The following is a 23,052-nucleotide window of genomic DNA, read 5'->3' as shown; positions in this document are numbered from 1 at the left end:
TACAAGTTTGAAACAAATAAACAAGTACTCCTTTTCAACAAGAGAGTTTAATGAATGGTATTCAGCAACATTTATCTATTTATCGATCTACACAGCTAACGGTCTTCTGGACAGGTTTTTAACCAAAAAACAAAATCTGAAACATATTCAACAATTGTGTGGAGAACACTGGTGTGAAAAGACATCTGCACAGGCCTAATCTTTTAAAAATCTGTAGGAATAAAGAAAACACCACTTTTGATATTTTTTCATACCAGAACATATTTAAACAATGTAAAGGATCCTGACAGAAAACACAAGGGTCAAACTCCTAAAAATACAAAAGAAAGCTGCAAGTTCAAAATGTTAGAACTGTTCCAGGTGGCATTATAGAGCTATGATTTACTCAGCCGTCCTGAGGGAAATCAAGGAAGCAGGCGTCGTAGGGGCCGCGGACCTGAACAATAAAACACAAAATAAATTCAAAACATTAATATCCAGACCTTTAAACCATTAGTGCCCTAATATGGTATATGCAAAAGGACTCTGAATTTTCAGTAACCCATTCAAGCTCTTCCGGTAAACTGTTATGCCAAAATTACAGCATTTAAGGTTTTAAAAAAAAAAAAACTGCCTGACCGATATACAAAATAACGTGGGTCTCAATGTGCATGAAGGACTGAATTAAATTCCATTATGCGCCATGTTTTTAAAATATGAAAAATTATTTTACCACAGTATTTTCAATAGAGTTTCTGCGCTCACCTGCTGTTCCTTACGGCATTTGTGTTTAAACTGCTTTTCATAATTTTAAAACTAAATGAATCATGCATATGATTAACCGAAGACAAAAAAAAGAAGGAAGACGAGTGTGTGTGTGTGTGTGTGTGTGTGTGTGTGTGTGTGTATATATATATATATGTATATATATATGTTTAACGGAGAGAAGATTTTCTCAACACATTACTAAGCATAATAGATTTAAAAACTCATTTCTAATAACTGCAGTGTTTCCTCTAGGATTTTTCCAGCTGTGGAGGCAGGCCTTTTTAACATAGATCTACCAACTACCTGTGGCGTTACTTCAATGACAAATTTCGTGAGCGCAGTATTACAAGTCGAAATCACATTCATGTAATAGTCTACAACAGTGGTTCTCAAACTGTGGTACGTGTACCACTAGTGGTACGCAGGCTTCCTTCTAGTGGTACGCGGAGGAATTGCTGAATAATTCAAGTAAAAAATTAACACACTTTTAACCATTGACGCATACGATAACAACAATGTGATCAGGAAATTGATTCTAATAGGCTAAACCTTTTATTTTATTTTCAATTTTCTAATGTTTATTATGTATTCTGTCATTTGCAGCTAAACCCCTCCCCATATTTGAACCGGTTGTTGAGGGCGTATCCTGTATTTTTATATCCCAAAATTGACAGGTATGGTTTAATGACTTGCTTTTGTGACACACAAAGCCTATAACACGCAGTAAGCAGATCTACTTTCTAAATTAAATATGTAAATCTAAATCATACATTTAAGGTTAATGTTTAGATTTCAAAGACATACAAGTAAAGCACATGCAATATCTATTTCAATTTTTTTTCAAAAACATTTTATTTATGAATATGATCACAAAAAGCCTATATTTATGACGTCCAAGGAATATATGTTAATCCTTTACATTTAAATACAGCAGTTTTATTTTTATATTTAGGAACAGTGCCATTTTAATTAACTTTTAGAAGCATATTTTAATTTAACCATATATTTTTTTTCCTGTAAGTATAGTGCAGTGTTAACGTTCAAGCTATTTATTATGTTTCAAATAGCAGACAATAATAAATATTCATAATAATAGAAATTAAACTGCCTAATTTTTGAACTGTGCAGAGCTTTGGCTGCTTAATTAGGCATACTACGCTACTGCATTTCAATATATTATGGTGGTACTTGGAGAGACATTTTTTTCTGAGGTGGTACTTTGTTGAAAAAGTTTGAGAACCACTGGTCTACAAGCATGCAAATCTCTTTGCGTGCCGATTTCCTCTGCTCGTGCACAAAACTTCTTGCACACCCCCTCAAATATACGCTGCTCAAGCGCAGATCTTCTTGTGCGCTTTCAAATAAACCCTGCTGAAGTGCAATTTAGTGCGTTTATGTAACAAGTATGTCTCCAACATTTATTAGATTTTCTAGGAATATTTATGAATGTCTCCAATAGGCCTACAGAGCGGCATTAATGCGTCCTGAAATGAAATGGCTATACGTCATGTTTGTTCCCGTCAGTCAGCACGTCACCTTAACGCCTGTTTCACACCGCAAGTGAAAGCAGTGCGTGAGCAGCATATGCGCAGCACGTATGGAGAGCAAAAGCTGCACGCAGGCGTTTGCCTTTCACACCAGCTGCGTCTGCAGCACGCAGCTCTTTGGCAGCTGCTGCAGAGATCAATCTATCTCTGTCTATTCTATCTAGTTACATATCTCTCTCTATATATACAAATACACTTTTTTTTTAACTTTTTATCTGCACCAAGGCAACCTCCTCCTATGCTGTTTTTTTAACATGCAAGTCTTTAATTTAGAAAGTATACAGATCATACAGTACTGTGTTCTCCTCAAGCTCTATGAGTCATCATTCATGTCTGGTGCACTCAGAAGACAATCACCTGTGATATCATGTCATTTGGTTTTTGATTGTCAGGATGTTTTAGGCCTAGTTATAATAACATTTATATAATATAGTTATAATAATATTTATACATGATCAGACTAGTGTTACTTTCTCCGCTTCAGTGATGTCCAGCGGCAGAGTAACAGCTTGTGCAAAGGATGAGACGGACAAAAGTAATCAATGCATGCCCTTCTTTTACTAATTTTCGTGTTGTCAGGTTCACAGTGCAGACAGCTCCCGGGCGGAATAACTTGAGTGAACATAAAACATAGCCAAATATTTGAATATAAAATTGTAACATAGCCGTGGCAGGATGAATTTTGGCATGGCACCCCGCCATGGAGGAATGAATGTGGCGGAAACCATGTACTGATTTATTATATCTTTGTCATGATGACAATAAATAACATTTAAAAGCTTAATTAGGTTAACTAGGCAGGTTAGGGTAATTAGGCAAGTTATTATCAGGGCCAGACGGAATCTGCGGACGTTTTTTGCTATTTCTGCGTAGAATTTTGGTCAAAATCTGCGGATTTCTGCTGAATTATTTTGGGAGTATCCAGCAGAGAATCATAACTAAAACCTTAACATATGAAATAAAAAGTAATAAATTACAGAATAAAAACTCAATAAATTCAGATTTACACATTTACTCAAGTAAATCAACAGAATTAATGATGGGCTAAAAATCTGCAGAAATCTGCGGAATTCTGCGGAAAATCTCCATAATTCTGCGCGAGCAAATTCCGTGGGCCTAGCTATTATATTTAATATATATAATCTGTCCACAGAAAACAACTTTCTCTGTAATTTAGTCGACTCTTTATTCCAACGTGATAAACTACTAGTCAGTCAACAATTCCAACAGTACAAATATTAAGTCCAGCTGAATCGATTAGCCTAATATACTTTAACATTACTAAAAAGAAAATCATACATAGCTAATTTACTACTTTCACTTTCCTTTTCCTTCAGCTTAGTCCTTGTTTTTAATAGTTTTAATTAATTATAAAATATATATTTAGAAATTTGTAATATCATATAAACTTATGACACTTTCAGGTATTTAATTTGCACTGAATAAATGAAGACGTAAGGACAGATGACTTGCAGAGGATAGTAACAAATGTGCGTGCTGCAGCTGTATTTATAATGTACATAAAGCGCATGGTCGTGGCATGCAAATGTGAGCACAGAAAAAGTGCACATCTGCGCACGGATTTACGCAAATTACAGGGCTTGCCTCATGAGCTCGGAAAATACAGAAATCCGTATACGGAGGAATCACATCCCTGATGAATGCTTAAGTCTATTTAATTGATTATATTTTAATCACATTACAGCATTGATGCTGTAAAAATAGTTGCTTTAACCTTTCACCGGAAGTTTATCAGTAGGGGAAAAACCCTAGCTGTGTATACACCCCATTATTAAATACAGCTTTGTGAGTAGGTGTAGTCCTGACCTGTTTGGGCTCCCATTTGGAGGCTCCTGAGTTGTGGTGGAGCTGCTCGAGGGCCATGGGGTCCATTTTGCAGTGGGAGTACGCGAGTCAATAGAGAGCTTCGCAATAAATGAGCCCCTGGATGTGGCAGGAGTCCTCTAGAGGACTGGAAAGAGAGCAACGGAGTGTCGAGCAGACCGCCTGGACGAGCGGAGGACGGCGCAGGTACAAAAGTGGATCCAGGACCAAGGAGAGGCTGAGGCTTGTCCAGACCATGAGAAGCAGCTGCCCCTCGAGATGACTGGGCCAGAGAGGGTAAAAGACTGTGGGGGGCAGATAATCTGTGTGAAGGGGGCTTCAGGTTTTGCATTGATAGCAATGGAGGGGGTTTCGTCTTGGGAAACGTGCCTGGAAAATACAGAGAATATTACAGGAAATAAACTCATAAGAAATTTACTGCATAAAATCATACAAATGTATTCATATAAATCCAGTGTGTGTGCTTTAATTCTATTTATTCATTAATTTTGCTTCAGCTTAGTCCCTTATTTATCAGGTCACCACCATGGAATGAACTGCAAACTATTCCAGCATATGTTTTATGCAGTGGATGCACTTCCAGCTGCCACCGAGTATAGTGAAACACCCATACACACTCACATTCACACACACACTCATTCAATACAGCCAATTTAGCTCATTCCCACCTTATTCTTCACATACAAGTGGGTGCAGATATTTGAATCTTTTTAGCTCGAGACATCTGGTCTCATTCAATTCCATTCATTTTTAGACATTAAAAACTGCTCATTCTGCTGCATAATGTTGCAAACTGATATTTTCTTATTACATTATTCTACTTTGTCTGTATAGTCATGCAAACACTTGTTTGTAGAGCAAGTAGTTTGACCATTTTCTGCCATTTATTATTCCTAGTCATTTCTCCCATAGGCAACTGAATCGGAAGTTCTAAAACAATCGTAGAAACAAGCACACTTCCATATTGAAGAATAAGGTCAATAGCACATGACTTTGGACTGTGGGTGAAACAGTAGCACCTGGAGGAAACCCACATGAACACGAGAAGAACATGCAAACTACACACAGAAATGCCAACTGGCCCAGCCAGAATTCAAACCAGCGACCTTCTTTCTTTCTATTCATTAATGTACATATTCCAGAGGCCCCAAAACAAACCTGTCAATCCAATTTGAAGGCCAGAGGAAACATCTCCTGAGCTTGAGGGTGTGTTTATCTGCTCTCTTGGTGCTGGTCCAGTACCAGCAGGCAGAAGAGGTGGAGGTTTTCCTAACCCTGTGGGCAGGCTGTTTATCAGAGGAGCAGCTTCCCTGTCAACCGCAGTAGAAGACGCTGAGAAAGAAAAAGAAGAGGCATCATTTTTATATAAATTAATTTAAAATAATGTAAATGTAACTATGTAAACTGTTAACAAACAAACTGCATTAAATATTATTACAGTTGATTTAATATATAAAATATTTAACTTCATAAATAAACAAAATGATATATTTACTGTATTAAATAATTTGATATCATTTGATTAATTCATTCATTCATTCTTTCTTTCCGGCTTAGTCCCTTTATTAATCTGGGGTCGCCACAGCGGAATGAATGGCCAACTTATCCAGCATATCTTTTAGCGGATGCCCTTCCAGCTGCAACCCAGCAATGGGAAACCCCCATACACTTTTGCATTTAAATTAGATATTAGATCCTCTGACTGCACATCCTTTACAGGACGTGCGTCAGAAAGTGAGTGATTATATTACATAAATACACTGCTTGACCAATTTATACGTGATTTATCCATTCATACAAGCAGAATTTCCATGATTTGAGATCTCATCTGAAGCGGGCCATGGAGTTTGTGTTAAACGCACACAGAGACTAACTTTAATTCGTCTATATTCTAGCTCCAAATTTCAAGCAAGACAAAGTTGCTTGAGTTTATGTTCTGTGTCCCGTGACATTTGAATCACATTCAGATGAATTAGCCGAAATCTGAGGTAACAAATTAATCGAAAGCCACGCTGCTTTACAAAACAAATAACTTTATATAAACACACATTTTATACAACTACGAACACGCATTCAACACATTTGTGATAATTATTTTACCACTGATGCAGCATGAGGAGATTCCCGAATTTGCAGTCACTGAAATGCCAACACAACAGCACTGGTCAGCAAAAGCGCTTCTCTAGCGTGTATCTGCTCTGCAAGTGCCCCTATCTCTGGATCTGTGCCAAAGCAGGTTGATTTTAAGCATCTGATGATGCAATGAACTAAAGTAAACATTCTAAGCACACCAATGTGATCATATGCTTTAGGGAACCGCCAGTGCTGATCACATCACTATTATTGTTCGAGTCAAAAGGTTAAAAAGAGTGTTATTATTCAGTATTTCTCTGCGTACCACTAGAAGGAAGCCCTCGTACCACAGTTTGAGAACCACTGTTCTAAATAAAACAAATGAACATTTTCATATTAGTCAATATCACTGAAATTAATTTAAAAACTGAATACATAAAAATTTACACACATTTACACAAGAAAATTAATAGACTCTGCAGAAATCTGTGGTTTTCCACGCGCACAGATTCCATGTGGGCCTGGTCATTGCTTGGTCAACAAATGTCCGCTCCCCTGTGTCAGCTTCAAATTCTTGTACATATTCAACGTATAATATGCATAGATTTATTCCTCAAACACACACACACACACACACACCTAGCAAACTAACTGGAGCTCATTAAATGACATCATGCACAAAGAAACACAAAAAAATGATGAACCCCTATGATAGGAGCGTAACTAGGCCAGCACACTCACCTTGCAGATGGTCCTGGCGGTTCTGGAGAAACACAGCCAGTGTGCTAACCTCCTCCGGGTACAGGTGCAACCCTTCGGCCAGGAGGAAGAGCAGGTGGCGGGTGGTGAAGGGAACGGTGTGGCGCTCCAGCTTGCCGCGCTCCAGGTAGTCCTCCGTCAGCTCAGCCGCCCGCGTCGCAGCCTCCGTGGGGTTCAACGCCCGCTGCGGGCTGCTCTGGCGCCCATACTCCGTCAACACAAACTCCATAGCATGTTCTTTAGGCATATTTCGATGAACTGTAGAGAGGCAGAGGAAGGGTCAGCCAGCGGAGGGAGAGGGTTACATATGGTGCTCAGTGTGAGGCGCTGCAGTCTAAGCAGTGTGTAGAAGAGTTTCACCTCATCAGCAACACATACTGCAGTCGGCCAACCGCTGCTTAACCCCATTACTACATCAACATTCAGAAGGCACTCAAAGATGCATTCATGAGCCCGCCTGCCAGTTGGGTATAGGGACACTTGGAGTAAAAGTTAAAAGATTGCTTTTTAAGTGTGAGCATTTTTAGACTCACTGTGACAACAAAATAGACGACAAATTTGACAGTGTTGTCGTCTTACATTACATGGCTAAGATGCATTGAAACACACTGCATACACTACAGCCAATGGGTGACTAGCACATATGCTCTTTGTCTATGTTGTCATATCAATAGTCTGAATTAGTCATTAAATGTGGAAAATCGAAACTAGGACTGCATCGAAAACTATTTTAAATGTAAATATGTGTATTTGCATTACTGTAAATGGTAGAAAGAGCAAAAGCCATGTGCAACTAGAATTTACTTGAAAGTAATTTTGTTTACATGATTGTAAAGCTGTAAATTGAGCACCGTGCGCTAACATTCTTCATTCCAGATACCATGTCATTGTAGAAAAATAATTGTGTATTGAAAATGTATCAGTGTCATTAAATTATTAGTTACCATTCATTCAATTTTTACTGTCATGAACTAAGTCCTTCACTAAACTGAACAGCCAATCAGAGTTCGCTCACTCTACAGGAGGTGCAATTCGACTGCTCAAAACAGTAAGGAACGCACCACAAAAATGAAAATGACTGTTGCTCAATGACGGTCAAATGTCAGTAGGTTTACAGCTTGATGTGTCAGGGCATTTTGATATCTGTTGTCTGAAGACAGAAATTTGGCTGAGATAATTTGTTTTACGTGTTTAATCACTTTGGTTATTTCATATTGTATTTATTATGACTTTAATTTTGATTACATTTTTACAAAACAATTTTTAGTTTTAGTCTCTCAACTGATGGAATAACATATGTGTCCCTGGACAACAAAACTGGTCTGTTGTTGCATGAATATATTTTTAGAAATAGCCAAACATACATTGTATGGGTCCAAATTATATTTTTTAGAATAAAAATAGTAGGAAAAAAGTAGGAATATCAAGAAAAAATTAAGTTTCATCAAGCCATTTTGTAAATTTATATGCATAGCTAAGAATTTAATCTGGACAACTTTTCCAGATTTTCCAATAGTTGCATGTCAGCCAAATTTCAATTTCCAAAATAGACACTTATGACTGGTTTTGTGCTCCAGGGTTACATACATATTTGATTTCTAGTGTCAATTTTATTTCACAAGGTATGTTGTGTAAAATGTATTCCAGAGTACTATAGGTGTATAAAAAAGAACTTACCAGCCTGGTGAGGTTTTTCATAAATAAAAGAAATGATAATTTAATATACACTCACCAGCCACTTTTTTTTTAGGTACACCTGTCCAACTGCTCCTTAATGCAATTTTATAATCCGCCAATTACACAATCACATGGCAACGACTCAATCCATTTGGGCATGTAAACATGGTCAAGATGATCTGCTGCAGTTCAAACTGAGCACCAGAATGGGGAAAAAGGTGATTTAGGTGACTGAACGTAACATGATTGTTGGTGCCAGTTGGTCTGATTATTTCAGAAACTGCTGATCCTCTGGGATTTTCATGCACAACCATCTCTAAGCTTTACAGAAAATGGTCCTAAAATGAGAAAATATCAGTTCTGTGAGTGCAAATGCCTTGTTGATGCAAGAGGTTAGAGGAGAATGGCCAGATTGGTTTAAGCTGGACTCTTTAAAACCGAGGTATGCAGAAGAGCATCTCTGAGCGCACAACACGTCCAACCTTGAGGCGGATGGGCAACAGCAGCAGAAGACCACACCGGGTGCCACTCCTGTCAGTTAAGAACAGGAAACGGAGGGTACAATTCACACAGACTCACCAAAATTGGACAATAGAAGATTGGAAAAATGTTGCCTGGTCTGATGAGTCTCGATTTCTGCTGTGACATTCGGATGGTAGGGGCAGAATTTGATGTTAACAACATAAAAGCATGGATCCATCCTGCCTTGTATCACCGGTTCAGGCTGGGGGTTGTGATGTAATGGTGTAAGGGATATTTTCTTGGTACACTTTGGGCCCATAAGTACCAATTGAGCATAGTGTCAAAGTCATAGCCTACCTGAGCATAGTTGCTGACAGTGTCCATCCCTAAACGTCCACAATGTACCCATCTTCTGATGGCTACTTCCAGCAGGATAACGCACCATGTCATAAAGCGCAAATCATCTCAGACTGTTTTTTTGAACATGACAACGAGTTCACTGTACTCAAATGGCCTTCAGTCGGCAGATCTTAATCCAACTATGCATCTTTGGGATGTGGTGGAATGGGAGATTGGCATCATGGATGTGCAGTTGACAAATCTGCAGCAACTGTGTGATGCTATCATGTCAATATGGACCAAAATTTCTGAGGAATATTTACAATAATTGTTAAATCTGTGCCACGAAAGATTTAGGCAGTTCTGAAGGCAGTTATGAAAGCAACCCCAAACTAGTAAGGTGTACGTAATAAAATGGCCAGTGAGTGTGTATTAACAGTGTTTTTTTAAATTAAGTGGTGGGCATTATTTTTAATTCCTGATTATTTTTTTTTAATCAGGTCTGTCCTTAAAAAGTGCTGTATGTGTGCTTTTGACAATTTTAAATCATAAAAATACCATAGTATGTTTGCAGTTATTAAAAAAACACACACACCTTAAAGGTAATTTATTCTCCTTTGAAAATGTGCGTTCTGTGTCAGAATGTCTGGTCTTTGTAACCCCGCCCACTTTGACTTGCTTTAATGTATGTAGGCACAAATCAAAATGTGATCTACACTGTCAATACTGTCAATCCTGCATACCGCACCTTTATGAGCATTTAATCTATATTAGTATAATGTGTGTGTGTGTGTGTGTGTGTGTGTGTGTGTGTGTGTGTGTGTGTGTGTGTGTGTGTGTGTGTGTGATTTTTGCAAGTGTCTGTAATAATTTTTTGTGAAGAATTAAAGAGCCAATTATTTTGGTTCCTCTATACTTTATATGAAACAGTTAAGTGATAAGTTTGGGTATGTTTAACTATTATTTTAAACAAAGGCTTTAGGCCAAAACAACTGATTGTCTTTAGGCCAAAACAACAAATTCGATAAAATGGCATGGTGTGAATTTGAGCATTTTGAGTGTTATGCACGTTTGACGCAAAAACCGAGTTGGAAAATATGAACTTTAGCAGACATTCGCGACACCTTAACCAATCAGGAGCTTGCTTAAGTATGGGAAAACATCTTGTTAAACTGGGACCGGCTCAGTTGAAAGCACCAATGAAAATGGCCATACTCCAGGAAGAGCTTCTAGAAGAGTTAATGAACTCACAGAGCTGGGTGAAACTCTGGACACAATTCTACGGCGTTTATCAATTTTCCTAGAGCACATAAAGCTACTCTCTTAAAAACTCAATGTTCACATGTCTATTTACGCTCGAATATCGCGATTTATCTGCGCAGGCTGTATCTGGTGTGAATGCTCTATTAAGCCGAGTTCAGACTAGACAATTTTCAAAGTTTTCACACTGCATAACTATATGGGGTAGCATTCTGTTGCTGCTGTGTTTACACTGCAAGATGGATCGGCGACAGGGGGTTTCATACTATATGACTTTACAATAGGAAGAATCACCGACAACTTTGTCTTAGTCCGCAAACTACGTCATACAACCAAACACACGAAAAGTGATATGGAAACAACGTGATGTCATGTAGTTTATCTTTTCTTATTAACTACATAATGAGAAAGAATTCCTTTAGTGGGGTTAAAATTGTGCTTATTTTGCTCACCTGGTTTTGAAGGGAATTAGCAATTTCTCCTCAACTTTTTTTCTTTTTTGACCCGGTTGGGATTGTGATGTTGTTTAGATCAAGGGTCCTCAGCCTTTTTAGACAATTTGACCGCGGACCAGGGGTTGGGAGCACGTGGAAAGGGGGGTATGGGGCTAGGAGGGTGGAGGGGGCGGTGGTTCTCAGGGGGTGGTTAGTGGTGATGGTGGTGGTGAGGGGTTTCTCAGGTTGCTAGGCGACCATCAATCGTTTTCTCAGAGGATGACAAGCTGACAAAACTTTGCTGGAACTCTGATACAAGTTTTATTTATGGAGAAAATTACAAAGCACTGCAGAGGTTGGGGATTCAGTGTTTGTCTGGGATAGTTAGTCTACTAAAAGGTGAAGTTGATCAGCCACATGACTTGAGGTGTGCTCGCAGAGTATATTCAACTAGGTCCATCCGGAAAGCGTATGTGCGTCATGAAGCTTGTGCGCGCAAACCGCAAACTTCCAATGGAACAAATGAAATTGTGTGACCTCTAGAAAAGACGCGATATGTAAACGTCCCCTAAAAGGCCGCCGTCATTTGCAATCTCCGTTAGTTGATCTTCTTGCACAGACTTGGTGGATTTACCTGATTTGTTGATAAATGGGTTGCGGATCCATTCATTGGCAGTTTGTGGGTTCTTCACTGGGCCTTTTTCCCTTTCCAAAAACATTTGTTTCTTACTCAAATTGCTGCTTGTGCCTTAAATTTGGGCGTTCAAGTGACCGAGATGCAAGCGAGAGAATACGATCATTCTTCAAAATAAAAGATCATTCAGACTCGGATAATAAATATAACGGAAATAATTTGTGATTTCTTGTGCGGCCCAGTACCAATTCATCCATGGACCGGTACCAGTCCGCAGCCTGGTGGATGAACTCCCCCCGGCCTGCAGATACCCATACTAGTGGATGCTGCTCTTTCATTGGCTGTAGGTAATTGCCGATCTTATTTCATTCACACATTTCACAAAGGTCCAGATATTTAGCATGCCAAATATCTTATGGGCATCGACGAAACATCTGCGATTTACTCAGATTGCTTCTTTGATAGTTCACACAGTGTAATTGTTACTTATGTGAATGAGCACCGATTTGCCTGTGATTTCAGGCATTTGTCAGCGATTTCTAAAAATCTGTCATCATGCAGAAAATCATGCAGTCTGAACTCGGCATTAGAATATTAAATATTTTCAGAAAAAAAAATCTGTAAGCATGTTTCTACCCAAAAATACAGGTCATGTTTTATATTTTGGTGTCATGTCCAACGAAGCTTTTAACATTCTTAGAATTACAATATTTTGCAATGTCTGCATTATTGGACAAAACACTGATGCTTTTGCCATTCTTTGACCTTTTTTGTTTGTTTTTGCAGTTGGTAGACTTTTTGTTTTGCAGTTTTTGACATTGTTGAATTGTTTTGGCAGTGTATTTCCAGAATTGGTTATTTATGTATTTTTTGTGCAATCACAAACATAAATGATGTCAGTTAAGATTTACTAAAAATGCCCACCACCAGATCAAATGTATTTTACTGTAGTTCTCTTGTTCTGTATATTTAATTGTAGTAACTGTAGAACATTTAAAGTGGTTTAAATGGAAAACAGCTTGTGGGAGTTGGGACTTACTTTTGAGGGACTCTGAAAATATGATTACTGTGCACGAGGAAAGTGTTACATTAGTCTGCTCGACGAGAATACAAAAGGGGGAACCGTCGGAGCGGACATCTTGGAGGGCCCGCGTCAGGCCTGATTCCGACTGCAGGTAAAGCATTTCCACAGTGAGGCCAAGTTCCTGCAAACACTGGCCTAATGATTTGGGGTATTCCCTTTGAAAGAAGAAGAAGAGATGTGGTTATTGCGCACCGCGCTTCAGCTGAGGCTGTTGGGTGTGGCCTGGTTGATATATGCAGCAATGAATGTGTTAGGATTTAATGTGCCACACGGATAAATAAACCAACACAAATCTGTTCAGCATATTAAAAGTGTGTAAAAAATATTAAAATGACAAAATTGTCCTGTTTTTACCCGAATAAATGCTTTTGCCCGAGGACTTTGAAAAACATCATCATTTTACACATTACATATAAAGTTGAAGTCAGAATTATCAGCCCTCCTAAATTATTAGCCCCCCAGTATATTTTTTTCAACACATTTTTAAACATAATAGCTTTAATAAACTAATTTCTAATAACTGATTTTGTTTTATTTTTACCACGACGGCAATACAAAACATTTATACATAATACATATACATTGATTATACAACTAGATATTTTTCAAGATACTAGTATTCAGCTTAGAGTGAAATTTAAAGGCTTAACTAGGTTAAATAAGGCATTAGGGTAATTAGGCAAGTCATGGTATAACAATGGTTTGTTCTGTAGAAAATAAGGAACAAAAAATTGCTTAAGGGGGCTGATAATTTTCACCTTAAAATGTTTTTTTTTTTTTTATTCAAAACTGCTTTTATTGTAGCTGAATTAAGAAAAAAAAATTATTATAGGAAATACTGTGAAAATGTAATTTGGGAAATAGTTCAAAAAAGAAAAAAAAAAAAAAAAAAAAAAAATCACAGGAGGCCTAATAATTATGACTTCAACTGTACATGCATGTGTTTTCTAATAGAAAAAATGAATAGGTTTTTATTAAATGGGAAATACTGTTATCAACAACAAAACAAAAATAAACAAAAATATTAAGAGGATGGGACTGTTTGTAGTTTGTCATTCGTTGCCTATTTATAAAAACAGTGTGCATTACGGTTAATAAAAAAATAGAAGAATATTTAAAAAGTTCTGTATATTTTTAATATAGAAAAATGTTCAAAGCTGGACTTTCCATTTGGTTGTTGTTTTTTATTTGAATAATTAGCAATTGTGTTTTGTGCAATAACTTATATTAATATGTCTCGAAGGAACTTTCTAAATTTTATTATATAATTCAAAGATTTGTGTACTTATTTCTTCTTAAATATGTGAAGGTTGTTGCAGGTGAGGTAAAATGTAAAGGATACCAATAATCAGTCATGTACAAACTGAAATCAAAGTATTTGACCATGTGTGTGTTCAACATTTTTGATAATGTTTTAAAATGTTGTTTTTGTCATCATTGTAAAAGAGATGGAACAAAAAGATTAAAAAAGAAAAAAAATTTTTTTGCATTCAACTTGTCAAGTCTGGGAGGAATATTCTTTCTATGCATTTTAGGGAAAAGCAAATCCATGATATTATGCAAGTTTTGTCTAACCGTGTGTTCAGCTTGAGTTTAGGGTACAGGATTTTAATACGATACATTACATGTATTAAGATTGTTTTAGAGGGCCATTAAGGTGTAAATATTTATTTTAAATTTAGTGGATGAAAATTATTTACACAACTGTTTGAGGTACTTTATTTTACAGTGTCCTTGTTACACATAACGGCCCAATCCCAATTCTATCTCTTAGCCCTTCCCCCTACCCCTTGTTTTGCGCGCTCACGAAGAGGGGTAGGGGTGTCCCAATTCTCTTTAGTTTAAAGGGCTAAGGGGAAGGGCTACAATCCCCTCGAGAGATTTTTCAGGACCCCACTCAAAATCAAGGGGTAAGAAAATTTCCCAGAATACACCAGCTATAAACAGCAGCATGGCTGCACCCGGAAGTCAGGAGATGCGCACATTATTTTTTGTCATTATCACAAATTTTTTAGAACAAACAAACATATGTTTTAAAACATTCATAATAGCATTTGTGTTTTGCCGTCATGTCAAAAAAACGCTAAAATAAAAGCAGCTAAATTTCATCATCTATAATCTATAATAATACCTCTTGTATAGCAGTCCCACAACAAACTTTCACATCTGACACTCAAATACTGTCAGAAATGTCTAGTGGTTGTAAATAACCTTTTTACAGTGTCTGGCATAATGTTAATGTTGTTAAGCTGTGTTTACATATGAATATGGCCATGGTGAAGATACACAGTACAGTTATGAGCTGATATTATACTGTTATGAGCTTATATTATATTATTTTATATTTATTATGATAACATATCATTGCCTTCAGTGGTTTCCTAAAGATAAATACCAAAAAATAACACAACTGAAATAAATACAGCAGCCACGATTGTCGATCTTATATGAAGTAAGAGCTTGCGATGACATATGATGACGTGTGCAGATGTTGTAGTGCTATTTTACAGGTAAATTTTGAAGCCCTTCGCCTTCACACTCTGTTACAAAGGCCAAGGGGAAGGGGTAGGGGAACAAAAATAGAATTGTATCGGGCCTACATACAAGTACTATAGTAATATCAGTATATTATGCATAATTACACCAAAACCTAAAATCTACAGGAAGTTCTTGTAGCTAATTATCATTACCTGGTATGCAAAATAATAATTGCACAGTAACAAGGCCACCTTAAAATAAACGGTAACCAAACATTTTTTATTATGTACATTTATTGTATTATTAAAAAATAATAAAGTTTATGTAGGGGGATGCATTGTGTTTAGTGTTTTTTTTTTTTAAGTTGGACTATAATATTCGCATTTGTTTAATTCATACATAAAGACTACTGGGAGATTGAAAGACATTTCAGTGACATTTGATAATCAGTGCATTTGAAAATGGTGAAAACTTTAAACAAGGGATTTGGTGTATTTTGTTTGTTTGTTTTTGAAGGTGTATATAATTCCATTGAACATTTTGCAAATTGATCTGAGCACGAAGATAAAGCTTAGTCTTGTTGAATATCATTCAAGCTACATTTTAACAATTCACACAACAGAACTTTCAAAAAACATTAGATAAACCATTTTTCTGCATTTTTACTGCATTAAAAAAAGTTAGTCTGTTTTTTTCATTTAAAGCAATAAACAAACTTACCATATTAAAAATACCTAATGCAACATAACTCTACATGTAATATATACTTACACATCCTGGTTATTCACTGACAGGACAACACAGTCTGCAGGGCGTCGAGCACTTTCTCCACACAACTGCTGGTAAAACCGTTCATATAATTCAGGATGCTGAGTTGATACATCATATTGTTCCCGTGAAGCACTTGGTAAACCTGATATTGACATGAAATGATTATTCAAAACAGACTCTTTTTTGTTATTATAATATTAATACAATTTCATTTATAAAAAAACCCATACCTGTTATCTTATGTGATGAATGTTCATAGTCTACTATGCTAGAGTAGTCAATGGTTTCTTCTAAGCTCTGAAAACTGAATATAACAGATAAGCATTTAGATTCATTTCAAAAAATATATTGTTTGCAAAGTAGTATTTGCAAAATTTGTAGTACATTCAGTGTATATTTTGGTCATTAGATTTTCATTTTAGAAACAAATATTGAAAAATGAAAAACGAGTTGTTTTTTGATTTTTGCTTTAAAATTAAGAAACAAAAATTGAAATTCAATGCAATTTTTAATTTAAAAACGTTTTTCATTTTCATGGTGAACAACAGAAAAACAAAACTCAAAACTTGATTTTAATTTTGATTTTGAAAAAAAAATAAAAAATAAAAAATCACCAGAAAATATAAAATCTTATATTCCCAAACCAGATAGGCCAACTCATTCATGGTGACGGAAAGCTGCCACACACAGGCTAGCCTACTATAGGCTATTATTTTTTTCCACTTGATAACATTATAGGGGTATTTTCTTGTTTTAACTGGATTTTGTTAAGACCAATTTTCCTCATTAAGACAACATATTTCTCAAATAAGGGCCGATTATAGGCTATATATTTACTTATTGTTAGCATGTTTTGAATGAAACAACCTTTATTTTGACATTACATGCAAGCATTAGGTTGCTTTACTGAACACTTTTCTGAAAATTAAGTTTTAATATTGTTAAAACCATAATACTTCCACTTGCCAAAGTTTGACTACGAATCATTTCAAGTTAGGGAGGCATTAATACAGTTAATGGTAATGCACATTTCAATAAGTCATAGTATTTAAAAAAAAAAAAAAAGATCAATTAATTTTAACTGAAAGGAGGAGGCATGCTGCACAAACATTCTGATAACTATGACATGTCTTTTAAAAACAGACTATCACTAAGCTTGCAGGTGAGTTGTGTGCGTGCGTCATCACCCTGCTACAGTGGGTCTATCCATCATTTCAAATAGCCATGTGCAAATATAGCTGAAGATTTTTCATACATAAATTGAAATGAGTAAAAAATAGCCTAATGCAATTTATATATATATATATATAGACACAGAAAGATGAGCAATGATTTCAAACAAATGTTCAATGTTACCGTCACTCCTGAAGTGGAAGTGATTTTTAACAATAAACTTTATTTTCAGAAAACTATTCAGCAATGCAAATAATGCATATATCATCAATTATGTTGTTCCATAAAACTGGCTTCGATGAGGAAAATATGTATAAACAAAATCGTGTTATCACAAATACCTTTTATAACATTAGTAAGTGGAAAAAAATAATAGCCTATAGTAGGCTAGCCTGTGTGGCAACATTGCATCACAATGAATGGCCTATCTGGTTTTGGAATATTTAAAAAACAAGTCTTTATTCGTTTTTGTTTTTTGGTGATTTTATTTTTGTTATTCGAAATGAAAAATGAAAATCAAACCTTTTTTTGAATTTTGCTTTTCAGTTTTTTACCATGAAAAAGAAAAACGGGAAATGTTTTAATTTTCGCTTTAAAATTCCAAAACGAAAATCAAAAAAATACTTATTTTTCATTATCTGTTTCTAAAATGACAATTGGGGGTGTCACGATTTCTATTTTTAATCGAAATCGATCGAAATTTATGTTCAATTTCGATTATCGAATCAAAAAATAGAATCGTCGATGCTGCCACGCCCCCATGTCAGCTTGGCTTGCCAAGCGGGAAAAAAACAGGCTTGTTGAAGTGCTTGTTAAACTGCAAAAGCAGGAGACCCGTCGACAGAACTTAAACCCTCTCCTCTTTCAATGAAGTCGCCGGTGTTTAAGCATTTTGGATTTCCAGTGAGTTATGTTGACAACGTTCAACACAGTTTTGCAAGCTCTGCTATGTACATATTACGTACGGTTTCTCCGATAGACAGCACCGGCATCGCGATCCTCCGCCCGCCCCCGTTGCAAATCCGCTCGCGAAAAGTACACACTCAGGCCCTGTTTACTCTGTCTTTGTTTTTAAATGGCATTTTAGAACGACAACGATTTGACATCCACAGTGGCGTGTGGCATTTCTGAGCAGCCCTCCTTCCTCTCTACCTCTGAAAATGCACATCAAGTGACCGCACAGACACAGACGCACACACAGCCATGCGCTCCAGACAGCAGGTCCAGGCAGTCAGAGGACTGCTTTAATCTTTCATTCACTTGTTCTTTGTCATTTTAGCGAACACCTCAGATACTGTTGGCTGGTTCCTGTTGGTTGTGCGTCTTTTTTACCGACGCCATTATAACGACACAGATCACTGCCTATTCACGAGTCCCACAGAAAAAGTGATTGACAGGTGGTAATTATGTGTGTATCTTGCCTTTATTCATTTACTGTATAATTTGTTTGTGGGTAAAACAAAGACCATGCAGGTCAGGTAGGTAAAACGGTAGGCTACAAATAATTAATTGGTCATTAATTAATTAATTATTTATAATCTAAAATCGAATCGAATCATGCCTTTAGAATTAAAAATGTAATCGAATCGAGGATTTGGAAGATCGTGACACCCTTAATGACAATCCAATAAAAAAAAAGATACACTGACCAAGGACACAGATTAGGGGTGTCAAAATTAGTTATTTTTTCAATACACCGTGAAGCAAATGTGGACAATTTGGTATCGGTTAATTGATAGATCATCACCAGTTATTGCGTACTGATGTCATTTATCTCATATGCGCTATGTTTCAGTAGAAGACTATTCAAATGAGGCAAGGGTAAGTTATTGAAATGCTCCATTTACTTAAAAAGCAGACAACTGCACAATTCACTGCATGTGAGCTTGCTGGATAGTCTTTCACCAACACTAAAGTACAGCAGAACCAGTAGGGACTATTTCACTGCTAGAAATGTTTTCTCTCTCACTTTGGACCTCTGGACTCCTGGCCTGATTACAAGGTAATGTTTTCTCTCCTCTATCAACATTAAAGCAATACTTGTGGATCCAGCCAGGAGGTATTTATGCTCATGTTGTCTCCTGTGATTGTATTCGAGTTTTGTTTGAAACATTCAAAAAGAGCGTTTTCTAAATGTAAGAGTGGATTAATGGTATGAGTGAAATTGCATCGTACCAGTGTATACTGGGGAGATTAAATAATGAGGGAGAAGTACATAGACAAAGAAATAATCCCTGACGACATTTAAAGATAGGATGAATAACTATGTATTGCAAAGATACCACAACCTTAATTTCCACAAATGTTTAATATGTTGTTTTTCTGTGACACGTGGCTGAATATAACATGTATTACATGTATGTGTAGTGTGTTCTTTTTTCTTGAACAAAAAGAAAGTTAAATTATTTTAAAAAATAGTGTTTTCTTTGAGCAGGTAATATTAAAGGTACAGTTTATATATCTGACTGCTTAAAGGACTGTATAAATAAAAATATATAATATATTTAAAAAGTTTTAATTCAAGAATTCTTGTGTCCTGAAGAAAATAATATAATTGTGGATGGAAAGCAACATCAATGCACTGAGATATCAAATAGAACCGTATCGATGACCAGATAATCGTAACCGAACCATGAGACCTCTGTATGTTCACATCCCTAAAACAGATATTTCATATATTCTATTTAGCAGATTTACAACCAGTAAAAATGCACTTTGTTTAAATCTTTTTAAAGAATAAAATTGTTGTCACCTCTCAAGTTGCAGATGTTCCTCAGTTCTCTCCTGTCTCACAGGATATGGTGGTCTCCGAAACGATTTGTTAGATTTTTGGCCACTGCATGAAGTAAATTAAACATGATTGGGATAAACATTAGATAACGAATGTAAAATGTGTACAAAATAATAAACAAATAATGTTTATTTACATATTGTAAGTTGCTAGACATAAGAGATTTTGTTTACACAAAGATTGACAGTTTCATTTATTCATTCATCCATTCATTTTCTCTTTAACATAGTCCCCTTATTTAATAAGGGTCGCAACGGTGGAATGAACTGCCAACTTTTCCAGAATATGATGTACGCAGTGGATGCCCTTCAAGCCGCAACCAAGTAATGGGAAACACCCATACACACTAGCATTCAAAAACAAAGCCAATTTAGCTTATTCAATTCATGCTTCATTAATTTATTAGAAAATAACCTTCAATGTAACTTACTCGTGTAAAAAATGCATTGTTAACGTTACACAACACAACAAGCGTCTTTCATTGTTATGATGCTTGAAATGCCTTTTTGTCCGTGTGTGTGCGTATCATACCCTCCTCCTCCGTGTTTTTGTCGTCTGCCCCCGGCTTTTTTTCCCCACGACGACATTTCACCTCTTCTAGATAAATTTCAGTATATCGTTACAGAAAGCCACAGTAAACATAATAAACAAATACCGCGCGGCACAAGATGGCAGCGTTCTGTTTATCAAGCTAATTCTGCATTGGCTCAACCCTAATTTCTTAAAAAATGAACATATGCATATCTACAGTTAAAACAAAGTCCAATATAAAAAAATATTTATTAAAACTATTGCTATTAAAACACAAATCTGAAGCGAATTTCGTCGTACCTTGGCAGAGATACGGCTGTAACGTACTCCTGTGGCTTTTGTTTATCGCGATAAATTGATTAATTTGCAGATGCGTTGTTTAATCTTCGACGTGATCAATACAAAGTGAGATTATTTTTAGACAAAATGTGTGAATAATAGTTGCTAATCCGTGCTACTCCTCAAGGATTCCGCCAATAGACCTGCTAACGCTTCATTCTAGATCCGACTTCCTTTCGTCGAGAAAGAGTATTTATGCCGCCGCCTGTCGGCCTGGCAGACCAACGACCACCACGCAGTACACAAAATGTACGTGAGGCTCAAAAATTCATAATAAAATATTAATTGCTAAAATACTTTTCATTCTTTAATTTTCCTTTGGCTTAGTCCCTTTATTCATCAGGGGTCGCCAACTTAACCGCCAACTTATCTAGCATATGTGTTACACAGCATATGCCCTTCCAAACAATATCCAGCTGCAACCCAGTTACTGAGCATATTTTCTCACTTTTATGACATAGATGTACTCTTTAGTTTTGCTATCTTAACCAAGAATAAAATATTTACATTTATTTACACTGTTAACTACATTTTACATTCATAAACTTACTAATATTAAGCCTAATTGTATGGTTTTGCTAACTGAGATGTGCTTAAAATTACTAGAATCAGAGACGCTTTGAATAAAATATCCCTAAGTTCTTAAAAATTTTGTGAACATTATAATGTATTTGTTTAATTGCTATACATCAGGGGTTCCCAAACTCAGTGCTGGAGAGCCGTTGTCCTGCAGATTTTAGCTCTAACTTGCCTGAACACACATGCTTCATCCAACACTCATAGTTCTAGAAAGCCTAGTAAGAGCTTGATTAGATAGCCCAGGGGTGTCTGATTGGGGTTAGAACTAAACTTTGCAGGACACGACCCTCCCGTTCTGGAGTTTGTGCTCTCCTGCTATACATGGATGTTTTGTACATTTGTGTTTTTTATTCTTACGCTTATTGTGAATTCTACAACCCACAGTCTCATGACTTTGTTGTTTTTATGGTTACACTTTATATAAGATTATATGGTCCATTAGTTCATGTTACTAGATGTATTTACAAACATGAACAAACAATTAGTAATACATTTATTATGGCATTAATTCATCTTTGTTGACTTTAGTTAATGTTATTAAAAGTAAATAACATTAGTTTATTGATAGTTCATGTTAACTCACAGTGCATTGTCTGTTGTTAAGCACAACTTTGGATTTAAATAATACAGTAAATGATGAAATATGACTGATTAAAGCGTTACAAGATTATTATACTTAGCTAATGTTAGTAAATGCTTTAATTAACATAAAAAAATGGCCCGTTATTCTAAAATGTTACCGCATTTTTTATTAGGATGTGCTGTATTTCATTTTAAGTTTGTAAATATGTTTTATTATAATAATTTGAAATCCATAGGCTACAAAATTTCCTTCAGCTTAGTCCCTTTATTCATCAGGGGTTACCACAGCGGAATAAACCGCCAACTTATCCAGCATATGTTTTATACATGCCCTTCCAACTGCAACCCAGCATTGGGAAATGCCCATACACACTCATGCACTACGTTCAATTTAGCTTATTCAATTCACTTACAGCACAAGTCTGGAGCACCCGGAGGAAACCCAAGTAAACATGGAGAGAACATGCAAACTCCACACAAATGCCAACTCACCCAGCCGGGGCTGAAACCAGGAACTTTCTTGCCGTGAGGCAATCATGCTACCCACTGCGCCACCATATCTCCCCTTTAGTTAATGTTATTAAAGTTAAATAACATCCGTTTATTGTCAGTTCATGTTACCTCACAGTGCATTGCTGAAATGTGATTATGTCTTTACAAGATTATTCGCTATAATGTCAGTAAATGCTTTAACTAACGTTAACTATTGAACAACTATTCTAAAGTGTTACCGCCTTTATTTATTAAGACGTGCTGTATTTCATTTTTAAATTTGTAAACATATACCAATTTAAAGTCCATAGGTTACAAAATATAATTTCTAATTGGTAATACTGTTAAGTTTAAATTAATTACTATAATTTTCAAAAACTTGTTTATTTACATTTGGGAGATTGTGATTAAGTGAAGTTTTGCAAACTGATACTGCGGACACATTCAAGTCTGAG

At 36.2% G+C, this 23,052-nt stretch overlaps 1 protein-coding gene across 6 annotated transcripts; it reads right to left on the bottom strand.

The window, feature by feature from the left end:
* Positions 1 to 28: 28 nt before the first annotated feature.
* On the bottom strand, positions 29 to 21,111 carry si:ch211-216l23.2. Of its 6 annotated transcripts, none has more exons than NM_001045069.1 (10): positions 20,906 to 21,099; positions 20,606 to 20,668; positions 20,036 to 20,119; positions 16,341 to 16,414; positions 16,111 to 16,252; positions 12,817 to 13,016; positions 6,954 to 7,229; positions 5,298 to 5,471; positions 4,122 to 4,508; positions 29 to 436 (listed from the first exon to the last, which is right to left on the bottom strand). In NM_001045069.1, exons 2-10 carry the CDS (start codon positions 20,659 to 20,661, stop codon positions 405 to 407), a joined length of 1,425 nt encoding a protein of 474 aa, NP_001038534.1. In that variant the 5' UTR covers positions 20,662 to 20,668; positions 20,906 to 21,099; the 3' UTR covers positions 29 to 404. The 6 variants fall into 6 exon arrangements, with proteins under 6 accessions (NP_001038534.1, XP_005159170.1, XP_073785382.1 ...); XM_005159113.5 differs by having other exon boundaries at positions 32 to 436; positions 20,606 to 20,671; positions 20,906 to 21,111; XM_073929281.1 differs by lacking the exon at positions 12,817 to 13,016 and having other exon boundaries at positions 32 to 436; positions 20,606 to 20,671; positions 20,906 to 21,111.
* Positions 21,112 to 23,052: the final 1,941 nt, after the last annotated feature.

The sequence above is a fragment of the Danio rerio genome, chromosome 18 (assembly GCF_049306965.1).
Source record: "Danio rerio strain Tuebingen ecotype United States chromosome 18, GRCz12tu, whole genome shotgun sequence".
Taxonomy (NCBI): domain Eukaryota; kingdom Metazoa; phylum Chordata; class Actinopteri; order Cypriniformes; family Danionidae; genus Danio; species Danio rerio.
Note: the sequence above shows the minus strand (reverse complement) of the source record. Positions and strands in the feature narration are given on the sequence as shown.

Bases quoted from the DNA above. Each gene is read 5' to 3' on its own strand.
- si:ch211-216l23.2 (XM_005159113.5), bottom strand. From the start codon at position 20,661: ATGTCGTCGTGGGGAAAAAAAGCCGGGGGCAGACGACAAAAACACGGA. The intron at 16,253-16,340 runs GTATGGGTTTTT...TGTCAATATCAG, and splicing joins TTCATCACATAAGATAACAG to GTTTACCAAGTGCTTCACGG. The intron at 437-4,121 runs GTCAGGACTACA...TTTATTGTTCAG, and splicing joins CCAAATGGGAGCCCAAACAG to GTCCGCGGCCCCTACGACGC.